The sequence below is a fragment of the Nicotiana tomentosiformis genome, chromosome 1 (assembly GCF_000390325.3).
Source record: "Nicotiana tomentosiformis chromosome 1, ASM39032v3, whole genome shotgun sequence".
Classification (NCBI taxonomy): Eukaryota; Viridiplantae; Streptophyta; class Magnoliopsida; order Solanales; family Solanaceae; genus Nicotiana; species Nicotiana tomentosiformis.
This window is the reverse complement of record NC_090812.1, coordinates 1,958,566-1,975,972: the sequence shown is the minus strand read 5'-3', so window position 1 is coordinate 1,975,972 and position 17,407 is coordinate 1,958,566. Positions and strand designations below refer to the sequence as shown.

At 33.0% G+C, this 17,407-nt stretch overlaps 1 protein-coding gene across 1 annotated transcript; it reads right to left on the bottom strand.

The window, feature by feature from the left end:
- Positions 1 to 3,060: 3,060 nt before the first annotated feature.
- LOC104103475 (furcatin hydrolase-like) lies at positions 3,061 to 16,956 on the bottom strand. Its single transcript, XM_070175996.1, has 13 exons — positions 16,519 to 16,956; positions 14,233 to 15,475; positions 14,083 to 14,152; positions 13,549 to 13,607; positions 13,344 to 13,419; positions 11,214 to 11,291; positions 11,010 to 11,097; positions 10,673 to 10,916; positions 4,017 to 4,132; positions 3,658 to 3,878; positions 3,479 to 3,510; positions 3,268 to 3,370; positions 3,061 to 3,168 (listed from the first exon to the last, which is right to left on the bottom strand). The coding sequence occupies exons 2-13, from the start codon at positions 14,380 to 14,382 to the stop codon at positions 3,062 to 3,064; spliced, it is 1,344 nt and encodes a 447-aa protein (XP_070032097.1). The 5' UTR covers positions 14,383 to 15,475; positions 16,519 to 16,956; the 3' UTR covers position 3,061.
- Between the last annotated feature and the right edge of the window lie 451 nt (positions 16,957 to 17,407).

Genomic DNA, 17,407 nt, shown 5'->3' with positions numbered 1-17,407 from the left:
TAATATTTTCAAAAATAAAATTATTAAATAAAAAAATCTCATCTCAAATTCAAATAATTTTTATCATTCTATTTTCTAAATTGGACCGCATTTTCAAAAATAATTATGCTATACTTGCTAACTTAAACTAACTGCACTCAATTCAGATATTAATCATAGAAAAATATTTTCTTAATTGTTTGAACACATTATATTTAAACGTTGTAGAAATATTTTCACTGTCATTTTATTTCTTTACGTAAATTTTCTTTCCTTTTTATTTTTAAGATACAATTTTAATTTTTAATTTTATTTAGTAAAATCACCTATATTGAAAATTTATTTTGTATTTTTAAAATTGTATTTTTTATTATTTTTCATAAATAAGATTTCAAATTTGTGATATTAATCATAGTCTAAGCATTCTCATCATAGTTTTAAGAACAGTCTAATCTCAAATTCAAATAGACTTTCCCTTTCATTTCTAATAGTATATTTTTAGTAATTTAACATAATTTTGCTATTTTTTAATCTAATATATAGTCTTGGCTTTTCATCAACTTGTAAATTTATTTAATATCATTATCAACTACTATTCTTTAATATATTATAGTTAAATATATAATTATTTTAATCATAAAATAAATATTTATTTCGTCTTAAAAATATTGATCGAAAATTTAAATTATTTATATTTTAATAATATTTTTATGTATTGTATATTTTCTTTATTTTATTTTCTAAACTTATAATTTATAAATATCCTCAAATTATCTCTAATTTATTTTTATTATTCAATATTTTTAATTTTTGATTTTATCTATTAGACTTGAGTTATATGGACTCATCCATATTATGAATTTTCTTATCATAATATAAAAAACTTTCTCATCTCAAATTTAAATAAGTTTTACCTTTTTTTCTATGATAAAAAATCTGAATTTTTATTTTTCCCCAATTTATTATTTATTTTTGGTATTATATTATTCAATACCTTATATTATTACATTGTTTGAATTTAATACCTATTTTTACCACGCTCATTCTAATATAATATAGATAAAATTGAAAAACATTCTCTTCTCAAATTCAAATAATATTTATCATTCTATTTTTTAAATTGGACTGCATTTTCAAAAATTAAGTTATGCTTTCAAACTTAAACTAACTGTACTCAATTCAAATACTAATCAAAGAAAAATATTTTCTTAATTATTTGAACACATTATGTCTAAATATTGTAGTAATATTTACGTATAAAATATTTATTTGCCCGATTTATCAATATTAATATGACTTTATTATTCTTGTTATTAAAATATTTTGTACTGATTATTAATTTTTTTCTTACCTTATAAATAATTTGTATACTTTATGTAAGATCTTATTTTGCTGCTTGAATTTATTTAATTTTTAAACTCAATAAATCCTTAATATCTTAAGTAAATTATAGTTTTATTTTATATTTTAACTTACTCCAAAGTATAAATAGTAATAGATTTACGTCTTTCTATTATTTTTATTTTTTTCTATTATAGTTTTTTAATTAATTTTTTACCTCCATATTTCTAGCTAATATAAAAGTAAATCTATGAGTGGATCAATATGTAGATATAGATATAGATATAGATACAAATATACATATACATATACATATATAGATTAGGTTTGTCTAATATCTATTTAGATTATGTATAAGATTCATTAAACTACTTCAATTAATTATGCTTCCATTTATAATTTTTTATTATTAATGTTGTCCTAAAATTGCCAAGTGGCTTCATTTTAGCTTACCATTTGGCTTATCCACAATGCATACTACCCTTCTTTTAATATAACTAGTATTAGAACCCGCGCGATGCGCAATAACTATTAAATAAAATTAATTATAACAAATTATTTTGTTTGTTTGAACACATTAAATCTAATTATTTCAATTAAGTTGCATAATCAAGCATTTATAAATTCAATTATATTTAATAATAACACATTTATTTATATTCGCTTCTAGTTGCAAAGTCAATCATCTTGTAATTTTAGTTAAGCAAACAATTCTTCTAAGTTCCAACCATGCGCCATGTTGTAATCAACACAACCCAATTAACCTCAATTTTTTTTTTCTTTTTAATTAATTAAAATCAAAGAGATTTTATTTTCTAGTCTTGTAAGAGCGTCGAGACTTTGGTAGGGACTTCCAATTTTCTTCTTTTCATGACAATATATTTCTCTACTACTCATATGACTGCAAATAATATGCCAAACATATAAATTGTGATTAATAGCTTTCTATATAGCAGCTGGTTTACATATTTAAATAATTCCTATTTTTAAAATTTTGGAAGTCTCTTAAAAACATGCATTTTAGAGGTAATTTGTTTTGCTCTACACACATTCAGGAACTATTTAGAAGAAAATTTACTCATGCCTGGTCTTAAAATCTCTATAATATAATATGTAAAATAATATTTAGCGCTTTATTGTCTGCAACTTCAAATGGAAAAACTCTCTTCTCGTGAAACCTTCTTTAAGCAAATAATATAACACACTCAATTTTAAGTTCTTTAATTTGTGTCACCCAATCCATCATTATCGTCATCTCACTTACATATATGGTTAAGATGTGATTTAAGATTTTTACTTTGAAAAACTATTTAAGGAATACAGTCCAACAATCCTAACCGTTTCAACATGATATAACTAAGTTTAACCCTAAAAAAGAGCCTCAAAACTATTTCAAGGAACAAAAATATATTTTGCCATAATAAACGATGTCCAGACTACAACCAATATTTCTTTTGTATAACTTATTTCCTTTGTTGGCCGACACTAAAATGCTTTTGCTAGTTTACACAATAGTGGACTCATATGATTCAACCGACTACCAAGTATGATGTGGTTCTATATAAGAAACAGAGAATACTTCATTCCTTTTAAACACCTTCCAACAATAATGAGGATAGTTAAGTAATTATTTCACTTATATTCATTAGATAAAATCATTAACTAGTGGAGCAAGATAGTTTTGTTTTAGATATTAGCAAAAAGAAAAGGAAAGACAAAATTATATTTGTGAAGGATAGACTTACTTAATGGCTGTGTTGAGGGCCATGAGATGGCGACGTAGGAAATCCACCCTTTGAAAGTCTTTGATTCCTTCTTGAACCATTCTTACATTGCCATCACTCATCCCTATTGATAATTAAACAAATAACATTTCAATTTCTACTAAAATAATCCGGCAAAATTAATTTAGTTAAGACAGTTGTGAAAATTAATTTCTTATCATACCGTTCTCTGTTATGTAAATCTTTGGATTGTTATACTTTTCTTTTGTGTAGACAAGAACTTCTAAAAGTCCTCTTGGGACAACAAAAAAAAAGGCCGATCCTGTCTACATCCCAAGATGAAGAGGAAAAAGAAAAAGACAAACGTAATATTATTAAACCATTAAATAAAATATATGGCAATTTCTTTATCATGAAAAAGAATGAAGACGTGCCGGTTCACCGATGAGCTCTCCATTTCTTTCCACTACAAAAGAGAGAAAACAACAAAAGATAAAAAATGTTATATAGAATTTTGTGTCTAATAAAAAACTATAAAACAATAAGATGAAAAATTAAAGGAGGTGGAGAATCTGTATATTGGTTCACAAATTAAAGTCTTAGAGAAATTAACCTGTTTGATTTACTTGGTAATCTGTTGAGTAGCTAATGTTCTCTTTACTTGGAGTAAATATATTATCTGCTACATAAAATGATGTGTAGTAATTTAGTCCCATGAAATCACAGGATCCCTTCACTATCTCAGCTTGCTCGGTTGTGAATTTTGGTAAACGATTTCCTACGTTTTTGCACATTCTTTCTGGATAATCACCATATGTTAATGGATGCATAAACCTGAAAAAAAGAACATGTAAATTAAATTAAAAATCTCTTCTATTATCACTAATATAATGCAGAAATCAAATCGACTTTATCGCTTTTGTGTCTAGTGTGATATAAAATGAGAGTATTAATTATGGAAAGTGTACTCACCATCCAATGGAGAAGTCAATGGCTCGTTGAGCTGCTTCTAAATCTTTCTTCATTTTGGAATAGGGCTCAAGCCAACTAGCCACTAGTACTATTCCTATCTCCCCTTTTTGTGACGCCTGCATAATTTCTCAAAAATATTTCTTAGATTTCAAGCAAATAAAATAATTTCCAATGGTGACAATATTCTCATAGAAATGACTAGCTAGTTGCATTGTTTTTTAAAGAATATTCATATTTCCCCCTTTTCAGTTTATACTCTTAATGAAAAGTTTTTTATATTCACGTAAATGTTATAGCATGTTAAAAATCAAAATTTCAAAAGTTTTATAGTCACACATATATTACGATTATAAGTTTCAAAAGTCTTCATTTCTTTCTTAGATTCTGTTTCGAGTATAACTATGCCATATAAATTGAAATCAAACATAATTAATGTTGAGGTTTTGTTTTTAAGATGAAATATTCTTAAAATGAGGGTGAATGGGAAATGGAGGGAAAATAAAATTTTGAGTAAAATTTTAAGTTTCCCCTCTTGACAATGAGACATTGTCCCATATTGGAAGAGGAAGACATTTTTGGTGGGTATATATATAATTGCTCTTCTTGTAGCTCTTAAAGAGTTAAGAAGAAAGCAAGCCTCGCGCCGTCGTCGTCGTCGCCCGCTCGGCTCGGCTATGGCTTCGGCTTCGGCTTCGGCTTCGGCTTCGGCTTTGGATTTGGATTTGGATTTGGTCAAACGATTGATTGATTAATTTTTTGGACCAAATTTATTTGTTAATAGTAAATATTAACGTAAGATTATCCGCATTTATAACGGATATTTTCCAATCCGTGTATTGACCATTTGGCAGCCGCCTAATGCTCTTCCCACCATGAAGTGCTTGCTTCACAAACATGTAATGCTTGCTCTACCATGGAGGGTGGACGTTTGGTCTTCTTTAATATTTTGCTGCTATATATATGTGCAGCAGATGTTGAAGAAAGACACTCAACACACAACACACAATTCGCTCAACAAATTGGCTATACATTTGCACTCCTTCCTCTCAGCATTTCCATACGATTTTCTGAGTTTATACTCCTTCGTTCTGCATTGTTTTTAACTTCAAACAAAGCAACTGTAAGTGTGATTTGCTACCGAACTTTGTGTTCGCTGAAACACTGGGGTTTGAAGTACCGCTACACCAGTGTGTTATTCGTTCTATCCTGGGAGGAAATAATCCATTACCTTGGGTACTAGGAGGGGATTAAATTCCTTAAGAAAATACTGTGAATTCAGTGGGCTCGAATTTATTATTGTTTCATTACGTTAACTTATATTTTGCAGAATTATTATTTACAAATATAATAATATTGCCGGGAATAACAATCTTAAGGAATTTAATATTAATTTCTGTATTGGTGTTATTCTTATTATTCTGCAAACTAAAACCTTTGTGGTTTGTGTACTCCCGTTTTGGAGAGTTAAGCCTTTGTGGCATTTTGTTGGATATTAAAATCTACGTGATTTTTACTCCAGTTTGAAAACGTGTATTAAACGTTTGTTTGTGTCATTCTTTTACAGAAAAAATGATGACTGAAAGCGAAAACCAAGCTGTTCCGATGGTAACTGCCAACGCATCGACAAGCCGAACACCGGCGTTGGCACCGGCAGAAAAACCCGAAAAATTTTCCGGGATTGATTTCAAGCGCTGGCAGCAGAAGATGTTCTTCTACTTAACTACGTTATGTCTACAGAAGTTCATCAAGGAAGATGTTCCTGATCTTCCAGATAATGAACGCTTTCTCGTGATTGAAGCATGGAAGCATTCTGATTTTTATGCAAGAATTATATTCTTAGCGGACTGGATGATAATCTGTATAATGTATACAGCAGCGTGGAGACGTCAAAAGAATTGTGGAATGTGCTTGAAAAGAAATATAAAACTGAAGATGCCGGAATGAAGAAATTCGTTGCCGCAAAATTTTTGGACTACAAAATGGTAGATAGCAAATCTGTTATTACCCAAGTCCAGGAATTGCAAGTGATTATTCATGATCTACTTGCTGAAGGTCTTGTCATCAACGAAGCATTCCAAGTAGCAGCAATGATTGAGAAGTTGCCTCCGTTGTGGAAGGACTTCAAAAATTATTTGAAACACAAACGAAAGGAAATGTCCCTTGAAGATCTCATTGTTCGGTTGAGAATCGAAGAGGACAATAAAGCTGCTGAAAGGAGAGGCCGTGGAAATTCAACAATAATGGGAGCAAATATTGTTGAAGCTAACAAAAAGAGGAAGAAGGCTTCTGGTCCGAAATACAACCCAAGCAAGTGGAAACTGCTACAACTGTGGGAAAACTGGACACAAGTCTACGGAGTGTCGTGCTCCAAAGAAAGACAAGAAAAGAGGTCAAGCAAACATGGTAGTAAACCATGATGATGTTGATAACTTGTGTGCCATGCTTTCTGAATGTAACTTGGTGGGAAATCCTAAACTGTGGTGGTTTGATTCAGGAGCCACTCGCCATGTTTGTGCAGTTAGAGAGGCTTTTGCTACCTATGCTCTTGCTGAACCCGGAGAGACAGTTTATATGGGAAATGCTTCAACAGCAAAAGTTGAAGGATATGGAAAGATATTTCTGAAAATGACTTCTGGCAAGGTCATGACTTTGAACAATGTCCTTCATGTTCCCGAAATGAGAAAGAATTTAGTCTCTACTGGACTTCTTGTTAAGCACGGTTTTAAGTGCGTTTTTGTGTCAAACAAGGTTGTAATTAGTAAGAATAAAATATTTGTAGGAAAAGGTTACCTAACCGAGGGCCTTTTCAACCTAAATGTAATGGTTGTGGAAAATAATAATAATATTTCAGCTTCTTCTTACTTACTTGAGTCAAATGATTTATGGCATGTACGTTTGGGTCATGTCAATTATAAAACCTTGCGAAAAATGATTAACTTGGAAGTACTGCCCAAGTTTGAATGCGAAAAATCAAAATGTCAAACATGTGTGGAATCTAAGTATGTTAAACATCCTTATAAGTCAGTTGAAAGGAATTCAAATCCTTTAGACTTAATTCACACAGATATTTGTGACATGAAGTCAATATCATCTCGCGGTGGAAAGAAGTATTTCATAACTTTTATTGACGATGGTACTCGATATTGCTATGTTTACTTACTGAATAGTAAAGATGAAGCAATAGACGCATTCAGGCAATACAAAAATGAATTTGAAACGCAACTTAACAAGAAAGTAAAAATGATAAGAAGTGATAGGGGTGGTGAATATGAATCTCCTTTTGAAGAAATATGTTTAGAATATGGAATTATTCATCAAACAACAGCCCCTTACACGCCCAAATCTAATGGGATTGCGGAAAGAAAGAATCGCACATTAAAGGAGATGATGAATGCGTTGTTGATAAGTTCTGGTTTGCCACAGAACTTGTGGGGGGAAGCCATTCTTACGGCTAATCGAATATTAAATCGAGTGCCCCATAGCAAAACACAATCCATTCCATATGAAAAATGGAAAGGAAGGAAGCCCAACTTGAATTATTTTAAAGTGTGGGGGTGTTTGGCAAAAGTGCAAGTTCCTAAACCCAAAAGGGTAAAGATAGGACCGAAAACCGTTGATTGTGTTTTCATAGGATATGCGACAAATAGTAAAGCATATCGATTTCTGGTTCATAAATCAGAAAATCCCGACATTCATAATAATACGGTTATAGAATCAGATAATGCTGAGTTCTTTGAAAATATATATCCGTATAAAAAGGAATGTGAGTCGTTTGATGAAGGATCTAAATGACCTCGGGAAGAAACAAAAGAAAGTACATGTAATCAGGAGAATCCAAGACGTAGTAAACGTCAAAGAACGTCTACTTTATTTGGACCAGATTTTATGACTTTCTTATTGGAGAATGAGCCTCAAACATTTAAAGAGCTATGACTTCTTCGGAACCATTATTTTGGAAAGAGGCAGTCAATAGTGAAATAGAATCCATATTGAACAACCATACATAGGAATTGGTTGATCTTCCTCCTGGAAATAAACCTTTGGGTTCTAAATGGATTTTTAAGAGAAAAATCAAAGATGATGGCACTATTGATAAATTCAAGGCAAGGCTCGTAGTCAAAGGGTATAGACAACGAGAAGGTCTAGACTACTTTGATACATACTCTCCAGTTACAAGAATTACGTCCATACGAATGTTGGTAGCATTAGCTGCAGCGTATGGTCTTGAAATTCATCAAATGGATGTTAAGACTGCCTTCTTGAATGGAGAGTTGGAGGAAGAAATTTACATGGAACAACCTGAAGGGTTTGTAGTTCCAGGTAAAGAAAAGAAAGTATGTAGACTTGTTAAGTCTCTTTACGGACTAAAACAAGCACCCAAACAATGGCATGCGAAATTTGACCAAATAATGTTGTCAAATGGTTTTAAGATAAATGAATGTGATAAATGTGTGTACATTAAAAATGTTCCAAATCACATAGTCATTGTTTGCCTATATGTGGATGATATGCTGATAATGAGTAATGACATTGCCAACATAAATGCTACTAAGCGTATGCTCAATAGCAAGTTTGATATGAAAGACTTGGGAGTTGCTGATTTAATTCTGAGAATTAAGATCCATAAGACTCCTCAAGGTCTGGCATTGTCACAATCTCATTATATTAAGACAATACTTGAAAAATTCAAGCACTTGGGCTTTAAAGTTGCAAAGACTCCAATTGACGTGAATCTTGCATTAGCAAAGAACAAAGGCCAAAGCATATCACAATTGGATTATGCTCGTGTATTGGGATGCTTAATGTATATCATGAATTGTACACGACCAGATATAGCTTGTGCTATAAGTAAACTGAGTCGATATACGAGCAATCCAGGCCAATCTCATTGGATGGCAATGAAACGAGTTTTGGGATATTTAGAACATACCCAGAACTTTGAATTGCACTACAGTAATTTTCCTGCGGTGATTGAGGGATACTGTGATGCAAATTGGATCACCGGTTCAACTGATTCTAAGTCCACGAGTGGATATGTATTCACTATTGGTGGAGGAGCGGTATCTTGGAAGTCGTCCAAACAAACATGTATTGCCCGCTCTACAATGGAGGCTGAATTCATAGCCTTAGATAAAGCCGGTGAAGAAGCTGAATGGCTCCGGAATTTCTTGGAAGACATTCCATTTTGGCCCAAACTGTTGGCACCAATATGCATACATTGTGATAGTCAAGCGGCAATTGGAAGGGCTGGGAGCGTTATGTATAACGGTAAATCTCGTCATATACGACGAAGACATAAAACTGTTAGGCAATTACTCTCTAGAGGAATTATCACGATTGACTATGTAAAGTCAAGTGATAATATGTCGGATCCACTTACAAAAGGCCTAACTAGAGAGGTAGTTGAGAAATCATCAAGGGAAATGGGGCTATGGCCGAGAACAAGTCATTGTGGCGGTAACACTACCTAGAAGACTGGAGATCCCAAGATCTAGGTTCAAGGAGATCAAACAAAGTCATTAATGACGGTTCAACATTGTCAAATAAATTTTAGTCCGTTCTCGTGATGAGACAATGTTCAGTACTAAGAATAAAGCATTAAGGCTTTTTAATGATTTCTAAATTTGATACGAGGTATATCAAATAGTATATCTACAGGATGACACGTTTAGGAATCACCTATGTAAGTGTGAAGTGTTAGCCATTCCCCATTCATGTGGTGGATTGTTGAGGTTTTGTTTTTAAGATGAAATATTCTTAAAATGAGGGTGAATGGGAAATGGAGGAAAAATAAAATTTTGAGTAAAATTTTAAGTTTCCCCTCTTGACAATGAGACATTGTCCCATATTGGAAGAGGAAGACATTTTTGGTGGGTATATATATAATTGCTCTTCTTGTAGCTCTTAAAGAGTTAAGAAGAAAGCAAGCCTCGCGCCGTCGTCGTCGTCGCTCGCTCGGCTATGTCTACGGCTTCGGCTTTGGATTTGGATTTGGATTTGGATTTGGTCAAATGATCGATTGATTGATTAATTTTTTGGACCAAATTTATTTGTTAATAGTAAATATTAACGTAAGATTATCCGCATTTGTAACGGATATTTTCCAATCCGTGTATTGACCATTTGGCAGCCGCCTAATGCTCTTCCCACCATGAAGTGCTTGCTCCACAAACATGTAATGCTTGCTCCACCATGGAGGGTGGACGTTTGGTCTTCTTCAATATTTTGCTGCTATATATATGTGCAGCAGATGTTGAAGAAAGACACTCAACACACAACACACAATTCGCTCAATAAATTGGCTATACATTTGCACTCCTTCCTCTCAGCATTTCCATACGATTTTCTGAGTTTATACTCATTCGTTCTGCATTGTTTTTAACTTCAAACAAAGCAACTGTAAGTGTGATTTGCTACCGAACTTTGTGTTCGCTGAAACACTGGGGTTTGAAGTACCGCTACACCAGTGTGTTATTCGTTCTATCCTGAGAGGAAATAATCCATTACCTTGGGTACTAGGAGGGGATTAAATTCCTTAAGGAAACACTGTGAATTCAGTGGACTCGAATTTATTATTATTTCATTACGTTAACTTATATTTTGCAGAATTATTATTTACAAATACAACAATATTGGCGGGAATAACAATTAATTACCTGATATTTCACTCTGTATAACTTAGCTGCTTGTGCATGAGCAAGAAGCAAGTGATGGGCAACTATGTAAGGCTCAGTGGCAGAGTTTCCAGCAATACAACCAATGGAGCATCTCAAAGGGGGGAAAATGCGTAAGTCATAACCAGTAAGGGCATAACCACTTGGCTCATTTATTGTTGTCCAAAGTTTTACTCTATCACCAAATTCTTTAAAGCACAACTCCGCATAATCTCGAAAATCAAAGCTACAATAATAATGTTACACACTTTACTATCTCTCTTCTTTTAGAAAAAAATTAAGAATAAAAAAAATTTTATTTTATAGAAGTGTTACTTACATAATTTGAGGGTTTAGAAAGCCAATATACTCATCTTCAAGAACTTGAGGTAGATCCCAATGGAATTGGGTAACCATAGGTTGTATACCTGAATGGGTTTGTGGGAGAATTAAACTTAATTAAACGTGTTTTCGCCCCTTATTTAGTCGCAATAAGAAAAAGTTAAGAATTAAAAAATAAATGTATAGAGATAATATATTTGACCTTTAGCTAGGAGCTCATTGATAAGGTTGTTATAGAAGGCAATGCCCTCTTTGTTTACTCCTCTACAAGGTTTCCCATCTGAGACAAAGTATAAAAAAGAAGAAGATAAGATTCGTTAGTTGGGGAAATTATTTGTATAATGTCATTAATGCGAGCGATTACTACTTCCAATCTATGAGATTATTTGTTATTAAAGAATCAAATGGAGCCAATTGGTAGAAAACCATGCTGTTGCAATATTAAACAAAAAAGAATTCATATATCTAGCCACTTGACTTGTCAATTAACCAAATAATAACCACGTTTATTTTCTAAAATAAGTAGCTAGATATTTTGTTTACTCTATCACCAAATTCGGGTTTTTTTGACAAAATAGCTAGATATTTTGTTAATCAAAGGTTCGCGGTTTTTGCTCATTTTCAATATTTTAAACTCGGGTTTGGCGATTTCTTGGGAGCATTTTGAGGGGTTTTTTGAGTTAAGTCCCTTGTGCTTATTTTTGATCAATAATCTTGCTTCCCCATTTATTTTTCTACCTAGTTAGTGTGTATTTAAGGTGAAAATTGGGAGTTGGAGGCTAGGGATTTGAAGAGCTTGATTTGGGGTTTTGAGTGGTCATTTGAGGTCGGATTTTGATAAATTTGGTATGGTTGGACTCGTGAGTGAATGGGCTTTTAGATATTATAATTTTTGCCCGATTTCGAGATGTGGGCCCGGATCAACTTTTTAGGGCAAACGAAATTTTTGTTAAAGTATTGATTTCATTAATTAGATGAGTCTATTATGGTTCTATTTATGATATGTAATTGCTTTTGGCTAGATTTGGGTCATTCAGAGCCGGATATTTGTGGGAAAGGTATTGTGACCGATTGATTGAGCTTGGTTCGAGGTAAGTGGCTTGCCTAACCTTGTGTGTAGGAAATTCCCTTAGGATTTGATACTGTTTTGATATGTGAGCGCCGTGTACGTGAGGTGACGAGTACGTACACGAGCTAATTATTGTAAAAACCCGATATATGCTAAGTAATAACCTGTTTCCTTCTTATTAGAGTTACATCAACATGTGTAGTATCCTGTTAGATTAGAGTAGCATGTCTACTTGCCTTAATTGCTTATCTGAACTCCGCGCAGCATGTTTAGTGAAATTCTTGCTTTTTCTTGACTTGTACTTTGTATAAATTGTAGGATTTCGTGTTGTAGCTGTTAATTCTATTGTTTGAGCTGTATTTTTACTTTTGGGTCTACGGAACAGTATTCCGGGAGATCCCCCTTTACTGCATATTTACTTTGGGACTACCGAATGGTATTCCAGGAGATCCCACTGTACTGCATATTTATTTTGGGACTACGGAACGGTATTTCGGGAGATCTCCATGTACTACATATTTACTTTGGGACTACGAAACAGTATTTCGGGAGATCCCCTATACTACACATTTACGTTTGGGACTACGAGACAGTATCTCGGGAGATCCCCTGTTGTTATCTCTGTGTACTGAGCTGTTGTCTTTTATGATTTTATTCCTGTTAAATTTCAGTCTTTATTTTACTGCGGTATTTTATTCTACCTTATTTTATTATATATATACCAGTAGGACCCTGACCTGACCTCGTCACTACCCGACCGAGGTTAGGTTTGACACTTATTGGGTACCGATTGTGGTGTACTCATGCTACTCTCTGCACATATTTTTCGTGTGCAGATCCAGGTGCTCCTTATCAGCCGCACTATTAGTGAGCCGGGACAGCTTTGGAGACTTCAAGGTATATCTGTCGCGTCCGCAGACCTCGGAGTCCCCTTCTACTCTTTCCCATGTCCATTATCTTCTGTATTTTTCCTTTGTTAGACTGTGATGTATAGACACACTAGACTTTCCTTCTGTAGTTTGTGATTCATGATATTTCGGGTTTTGGAATTTTTGTGTATTACATGCCAGGTGTCATGGTATCCAGTTATGTTGTTACTGCTACAGTTAATTGTTAAATTTATATTTTTATTTTATTATTCCGTAAATATTAGACTTATCTAGTCGTAGAAACTAGTTGCCGTCACGATGTCACACAGAGGGAAAATTGGGCCGTGACATATAACATGTTGCAATAAAGTAAATCTAACAGAAGTATTCTTACATGGTAAAACTCTTGACCAGGAGATGGAAAATCTGAAACCATTTAACCCTTCAAATTTCATCAGCTTTATGTCATCCTAAGGAACATTGAATAATAGGGTAGAATTAAAATAGAAGTTTAGCATTTAGAACCATGGATTTCCATTGTCAAAAACTTTCGTTTCCTTGGATTTTTGCTTCTTACTTTAAAATGCTTGAACTAATACCTTGTAGCGATGGTAAAAATCAAGGGCTACGTCACCGTTGCTACGGTCTGCTATCCTTTCTGCAGAAACATCAGGAAATAAAAAACAAAACTGTATAATTTATTTTTGTCGTAAATCGGATCCCTATATTTGCCAACTTAATTATTCTCACTGTGTCATTAATAAATAGACAAGAAAAAGATTTAGCAATGTTCGAAACAAGCTAAGAAAGAAACATAAAATGGATACAATGACGATCATTGAAATTTGTTAGCTCACATCCAATTACTAAGAAATTTCACTTGGACGAACAATAAATAAATAAAACTAGAGATTTGGAAAGTTTCCCTTAACAAAGATTGCTACTAACAAATACTTGCTACTACATCTAAAGAAGTATTCTACCTTTATGATAAATACGAATTCAGGATTTAAACCTAAATGGTTCAAGCCTTCAAAAATCTTGATATTGGAAATAATGAAATATTGTACTTTTAAAATTATGGATCGGATCGGAATTAAACTTTAATTTAGAGGGGAAAGGACATTAATTACCAGGATGATTGTGGGTAAAGGTATCCCAGATACTAGGACCTTTACCATCTTTATTTGCTGCTCCTTCATACTATGCAAACGTACATATATAGGCATTAGAACGAATTATATATGAAGAAATGCATTAACAAAGATATTTAATACAAAAACCTGATAAGAAGCAGAGGCAGCTCCAAAGATGAAATCTGATGGAAAACTGCTTCTATTAAATGGAACTGAGATCTTATAACTTGACACAGAAGAACTTGTGGTTACAAGCATCCCAATTAAGAGAAAGAAAGAGATCTGAAGCACCCCCATCACTTAATTATTAGTAGTATATGTTTCTAAGAATTCCATATTAAGTCCTTTATATATATAGATTGTGCCTAAAATATTAATTCTATTTTAATATCTCGTTTTCTTTTTAAAATTTTGACGACGTCAAAGATTGATTATATTATGATAAACCGTTCATGTGCTACAAGAATCCGTAATGCTGAGGAAGTGAAAACGGATTATTCTGTGTCCTTTTTCTGCTTTCTCTAATGAAGAATATCTATCGAAGTTGTGTTGACTAATTATGAGTAACATATTTGTAAGTGTTTGATTAAAATTAGTATCAGAAGACGGTATATGGAAACAAACCAGTTATTGTTTTGTGAATGTATCTATTTTTTTTAAACTAGTACTAGTATTTTATTTTTGGACATGAACTCAGTCTAACACATCAGCCAAAGGATAAATTAAATGGTAATAGCACTCCAGCTTTGATAAATAATCTGTTTGTGAAAAAGGACCGTCTTGCCGTCTCTCTGGAGTACAAAGGAAAGTTTCGCAGTAAATATACTGTATTGGAGTTCAAAATCTTCACAAAAAATTCATGGAGCTCCAAGAAAAAAATCATGAAGTTTGAATTTTTTTCAATTCAAACTCTATAAAAAAACTCATGAAGGAATTACTTTCTCAGATACCATCCAAAATTTTACCCATTATATTCTCTCGTATCACCATAAAATTACCCAATTATGATTTTATTTGTACATTTGAAACCATGGCGCTGAGGTACCACCCATAAAAAATTTCCTTGAATTCGAAATTGCACAAGTGGACCTCGTTGGGTTAGAAATGGTGCAACCGGAACTCTAAGGACCTGTCACGATCCAATTTAGGATCATGACTGGCACTTAGTAGCAACTTTGATAAGAATGAGCGATACTCAACATAAGTCTATAATAACAAAAGAATACTCATGATACTAAAAGAATGACTATGTAGCGATTCTAAGAGTTCAAAGAAAAGACCATAACAATAAATAAAATCTCCGCCCACGCGAACAAGTGCGAGACTCACCAAGAACTATCAACCCGTGCGCTCTAATTAACGAAATCCTCGCCCGCGTCAACTGCTGTCTCTGTAAAAAAATTAGCGGGGAATGAGTCGCTAGCTCAGTGAGTAATAACACTTAACCACAACCGTTTTTATTAGGGACAAGTCAGAAAACATGCTAGTATAGTATACAGAAAATATCATAAGAATGCCCTTTCAGAAACAATAAATAATAATCAGTCTCATCATGTGTTTCCTGTGATATAAATCAATTGACAATTCGATAATAAGCTCGGTAAATACTGTGTAATATCAATATTCATGTTTGGGAGGTTTCAATGAATGGATCATGTAATCGGTATAACTGTGGACTTTTTCGCAAGAAATCAAATATAACGGTAGTCCCTACTAGAGGGAAATCAGTAATGGTATGCTAGTTCTACCTTCCCACTAGCGAGGGTTGTAACGGTAATCGGTAATTACAAGGTGCACCAGGTCTAACGAACCCGCCGTTAGCTACAGAATACTTCAAAGTCTACTCCCATTTATACTTGTCTCTGTAATCCGTATATACTAGTACGAAAATATTTTAAAACAATATTGAATATTTCGGTTCTTATCAAATCATGAAATTTCGTTTCGACAACGGTAAATCTTATCTCAAGTAGCGATAAATCATATTCAGTAACAATGAGGATATTCAGAATAATGGTAATCATCTCAAATAAATATAGTTGTATCATATCAAGTAAAGAACTCGTCCCACATGCAAATTCAAAACGGTCGGTAACATGTTCATATTAAAATCATATGTAAATCATGCTAGTTGTAGAAACCTAAATTGTGGTAAGATTACTACTCACAGTATTCCTGTCCAAATACCATGCTTGCCACCTCGAGCAATTCATGAGACTCCTTTCAATCAATCTATAATCGTCTCGTGTTAATTTCCTTGTGCATGCTAGCTAATTCATAACTAGATTGGAATACTAAACCCTCGGGGTTCATATTTGAAACTTAATTTGTCCAATTTTATTTACCCATGCCATGAGAAATTCAACTAAATCATAATTTAGCTTGCCCATATTATATAAAAGTCAAATTCATGGTCATGGGTTAGAGAACTACCTTTCAAAGCTTGATTCTCTATATATTTGTTTCCCTGCGTGAGGCGTTACTGAAGAAGAACCAAGAATTTCCTTGTTTCCTTTATTCTCAGATTCTTGCTGCCAAAATCCCGTTTCTCCAATCTCCCTTCAATCACGTCTCCTCTAATTGCAAGAGAAGGCTTTTGAAAGCTTCTTGAAGAGATGATCTTCATAGCTTCTGCCGAAGTTTAAATCTTTGGTTCTTCTCTTCTTTCTTCCTATTGTTCTTTTCTTTTCTTTTCTTTTCTTTTTTTTTTTTTTTTTTTTTTTTTTTCATCCTTTGTATGAGTCTGCGTTGAGTACTCCTCGTGCTCCTTCACTCGAAAGAGAGGCACAAGTCTAACATTATTTTTGTTCTCAAAAGTGGCTGGTTAAAACTTTTCCCCCAAATCTCTTTAGCTTATTTCCCTTCCCCTGATGCTATTTACGTTTATGATGGGATAAGGCCCACTTGCACTCCTTTTTTTCTTCCTTTATTGCTTTTATAGTAATTAGGTAAATGCTCTTATTTTAATAAGGGGTATTACATGACCCGTTTGGACTTAGGTTCTCAAATATTTTTTGAAAAAGGTGATTTAGGGAAAGTTTAATTTAAAATTAAAAATGTATTTGGATATGAATTTTGGGATAAATTTTGACATGTTAAAATCTCTTTTTCCCTTCCTTCTTTGAGCTAAAAAGTCCCAAATGATCATGATTTGTCCCAAAAAAAGGTCTAAAGCTATATTTGGGATTTGAAATTTTGTTTTTCAAAATCTCCCAACAACTAGATTTAATTATTTCTATAAATAAATATATATTTGAATTTAATTTTCTATTTTGACAAAAAAACTTCCGAAACTTATGGCCAAACGCCTACTAAAAAGATC

Excerpts from the sequence above, each read along its gene's own strand:
- LOC104103475 (XM_070175996.1), bottom strand. The coding sequence starts at position 14,382 with ATGGGGGTGCTTCAGATCTCTTTCTTTCTCTTAATTGGGATGCTTGTA. Across the intron at positions 13,608-14,082 it reads CTTTACCCACAATCATCCTG|AAAGGATAGCAGACCGTAGC; the intron begins GTAATTAATGTC and ends ATGTTTCTGCAG. Across the intron at positions 11,098-11,213 it reads CAATGAGCTCCTAGCTAAAG|GTATACAACCTATGGTTACC; the intron begins GTCAAATATATT and ends AAACCCATTCAG.